The sequence below is a fragment of the Meleagris gallopavo genome, unplaced genomic scaffold, assembly GCF_000146605.3.
Source record: "Meleagris gallopavo isolate NT-WF06-2002-E0010 breed Aviagen turkey brand Nicholas breeding stock unplaced genomic scaffold, Turkey_5.1 ChrUn_random_7180001921945, whole genome shotgun sequence".
NCBI classification, from domain to species: Eukaryota; Metazoa; Chordata; class Aves; order Galliformes; family Phasianidae; genus Meleagris; species Meleagris gallopavo.
In genome coordinates this window covers 2732-6683 of record NW_011184660.1, presented here as the reverse complement: position 1 = coordinate 6683, position 3952 = coordinate 2732, and the positions used below count along the sequence as shown (strand labels likewise).

General features: G+C 44.4%; 1 protein-coding gene across 2 annotated transcripts; it reads right to left on the bottom strand.

The window, feature by feature from the left end:
- Positions 1-671: 671 nt before the first annotated feature.
- Positions 672-1537, bottom strand: LOC109364791 (feather beta keratin-like). 2 transcript variants are annotated; one of them, XM_019611392.1, is made up of 2 exons: positions 1459-1537; positions 672-979 (listed from the first exon to the last, which is right to left on the bottom strand). In XM_019611392.1, exons 1-2 carry the CDS (start codon positions 1535-1537, stop codon positions 672-674), a joined length of 387 nt encoding a protein of 128 aa, XP_019466937.1. The 2 variants fall into 2 exon arrangements, with proteins under 2 accessions (XP_019466937.1, XP_019466936.1); XM_019611391.1 differs by having other exon boundaries at positions 672-998; positions 1459-1530.
- Between the last annotated feature and the right edge of the window lie 2415 nt (positions 1538-3952).

The window sequence follows — 3952 nt, the reverse complement described above, 5'->3', positions numbered from 1 at the left end:
CATTTCCAAGACCTGAATGGGGGTAACTGAGGGCAGAAACACTGCAAAGCAAAGGCCAATACCCACTTTCTGTGCCATTGCCAGGGACATGTTCTAAAGCTGCAAGGGACAGTGCCCAAGAGAGGAGCCTCTGCAGTGTGTCACAACCTCCCATTCTTTTGGAAGTGGTGAAGGGCCTCCTTAAACACTCATCTCCTACTCACCAGTAGCAAAGTCATTTTCCCCGGTCAGCTCTGAAGGGCATTCACTGTGGGAAGTAACACCAAAAGCCCAAACTGATATGCAGAAATTTTAATGATTGTTTAAAGAGGAAAACGAGTTCACTCTAAACACAGTGCAGGATTTGCCTGATCCTATGTTTGAGTTCATGCAAGGCATGTGCCTGACTTTCTGGCAGAGGACGGGATGGTTTGGAGAAGCCTCAAAGCTAAGAGGAGAATAGAGGGAAAAGAAAGAGAGAAAAAAGAAAATTCAGAGAGAGATATGTAGAAAAATGGAAGAGACATGAATGAGGTTTTCGGAAAGACCAGGCTTCCCCTTCCTGCCGGCACTTGCTAGATTTGCTATGGATGGCCAAGTATTCTGAAAGCAGTGGCTTGAAGATTTCTTCTTGATCCAACACCATGTTTGTAGTTTCTGGAAGAATTTCTCCAGGAATATGGCCAGCATCTTTAGCAGGGAGTGCACCTTCTGCCACAATAGCGGCTGCCAATGTTGGAGAGGTTAAAGCCCCCAGAGGAGATGGGCACACCCTCAGAGCTGAGGATGCTGCCAACAGCAGCGGAAGTGGAGGAACCCACAACGGTGTTCTGTGGGAAGGAGCTGAGGATGGGTCCGGGCAGGGTCACCACCACAGGAGAGGGCTCGATGACCACGTTGGAGTTCTGGCACTGCCTGACACAGGGCTCATTGCAGCTGCTGGCCAGAGGAGTTGGGCCACAGGGCCGGCATGGCACACACTGGGAGTAGCAGGACATGACTTGAGACTGGAGGTATACCTAGGAAAGAGGGTTAAGAGGAAGGAGAGCATTTGGCTGTGTGATGGGCAACCTGAATAGCCTCTCACAAAGAAGCCAAGGCAACTATTAAGAACACAGATGGAGGCTGTGACAGGAGGTCATATCCCTTTGTCATGTCGGAGCCCTGTAGAGAGTAGCCTGGTCCAAAGAGTCTCTCTTTGAATGGATAAATCACAGGCCATTTAAGTCGTGTCCCAGACTCTCTGAGCAGATCTTATCCCCTCCATATTCTCCCGATAGCAAGGAGCTCCAATCCCCAGCATAGGACAGCGTCACTATTGAATAAGATGACCATTGAGGCAAAGCCTCGCTTTGCAAGAGGAGGAGAAAGGGCTTCACACTTACCTGGTTCCCAGCGAGAAGGAGTCGCTATTGAATAAAATGCCCATTGAGGCAAAGTCTCACTTTGCAAGAGGAGAAAAAAGGGCTTTACACTTACCTGGTTCCCAGCAAGAAGGAGGCAAGACAAATGGATGGGAGAGCTGGGAATTGGACTCCCTTTTATATTCATCCCTCATTGCTGCAGGCCCAGATGCACCATTGATATAGGTATTAATCTTCTGACAAGCTCATCTTTAATGCAAGCCATCTCTGCTAATGATATGGGCCATGGTTTGGTTTTCTTCCTACCTTTTCATTTCCAGATTTATGCCATGCCCATTATCTAATGAAGGCTTCTTTGGTGTGCTGGGATTAAAGGTTGTAATGCAAAAGAGCCAGCACTACCGTATATGCTTTACCTATCTCTAAGAACGTACATGGAAGTAAGTTAATATTCACTTGTTAAATAGAGACTCACATTACTGGGGAAGGCTGACCAGTAGAGTGTCCACTCTCTGGTTTTCTCCCAGCAGATACTGATGGTGGCAGGCCAGCAAATGTCCTTCCCTGTGGTGGCAAGGTATCCTTCCTGGACTGCACTGTCCAGTTAAAAGGTAGGTATTGTCAGCCATATTGACAAAAGATTTACGTGGATTCTTTTTCTAGGATTTGGGCAAAGTAATGTCCTCACACCAGCTCTTGAGTGAATGTCCTATTCATACATTAGTTCCCCTATAAGAGACCCATTTGACACAATATGGTGCCTGATGTTTTATTCTCACTGTCAGAGGTGAAAGCCAATGTACATTATTCCACGTACTGTGACAGTCTCTCAAAAAGGGTAACAAAGTAATGCACAAATTCCACATTCAGTCTTCATCCATTAATTTGGCAGTCATTTCATCGAAGGTCGGCTATCCATTTTTGCTTACTGTCCTATTCCATTAAAAACTTCCTCATACAATAAAAATCAGTGTGTCAAGTATTTTAGTGAGCAAGTTACTGATCACCCAAGAGGTTACAAAACCTCTCTTTTCCATAATGTGTCCCCCAGGGAGCAAGGATGCCACAATATTTAGGCTGTTACTGTACCAAGTAGGGCCACTCTCCCATGTGGTTACTTGGTTACAAGCTCAACCAGCACAGGGGGCAGAAAGATATTCATGATACCAGTGTGCAACTTCACATGTTTTTCTGTCCCCCTTGTCTGTGTCCTAATAGAGAAGCCTAGATGGTGAGTAGCACATATAAAGCACTGGCTCAGGTATCTCAAGGTCTTTCATTTACGCCTCTTACTACCTCATGTAGTCATGTTGTCCATCCCTTCATGGACTATCAGCCTGAAGCACTGTTTCAATATGTCATTATAATGTTCTCAAAGACCTGCTCCAGTGAGATTGTATGGTAGGTAGAACTGTCATTCAGTGTTATTATCTTTGGCCCATTTCTGTACAAAACTCACATTAAATTGTTCTTCTTGATCATTTTCCATGGGGTGTGACATACAATGCTGTATTGTTGATTTGATCAGCTTGTGGCACTAGATAGGCCTGTAGAACTCCACTTACAGCATCAATGTATGTCAAGGTGTATTTTGCCCCCTCAGACTGGGGCAAAGAGCCTCTATCATTGATTTTTCATCACTGTAATAGACTATGTCCTCTGGAAAGGGGGCTGTTGTTTTGGGTACTGGGTGTGGTTGCATCTGCTTCTCCATTGCCTGGTGATTGTAACAACCCACCAGCTACTTTGTCCATTTCCTATTTCAAACCTGATTGCTTCAGTAAATGGTTGGTTATGCAACTACATGCTTCAGGTGTGGGTTTCCTTTGCTAGCTTTGGCAGCATACCATGCACCCACTGGAATGGGGTATTTGCCTTCTCGTACAGGATTTCCTCCTGGTGATGTAGCTGGAGTACATTCTGGCAAACGGCTGTGATAAATTACGGAACCTAATATTTTCTGTAATTCTTTTTATAGAGAAGAGGACAAAGAACTCTGTTGATTCAAATGCGTAACACAGCATGCTACTTTTTGAGATTGGTCTACCCCTGTCTTAGGAAAACATGTCATGTCTTTCACATACCTTTATATAGGCAGGGTTTTTTTTACTATAACTTCAGCTGTCTGTGTTACTAGCTCTACTGCTTGTAATGCAGAATATGGGGATATTGTCTCTCTACCCATCATGCTGTACTGTTTTCCTGCTCTGTGCCAGATCTGGGACCAAAACCATACTGTTGCATGAATAGAGCTCTGTCATTGCTGCAATTGCCACCCATGTCCCACATGAATCACATGTGTATCTAACTTAGCAGGAGGGGTAAAATATGCCCAATGTCTGTACCTGCTTTACTGTTAGCTTCACCTGCTCAATGCTGTTGCTGGCCTCAGACCCACACTAGGCCTTCTGTAACAAATTGGTGTAAGAGCCTTAAAATCTATGCTAAATGTGGTATTAATGACCATCAACATCCAAATATACCTAAAAAATATTGTAGATGTTTTAATATATTTGGCACAGAGAATGCTTGTATCTTGTCAATAACCACATTGGGTAGGACTTTTGACTTACCCAATCATACAACACTCTGAAATGTAGCAAATAATC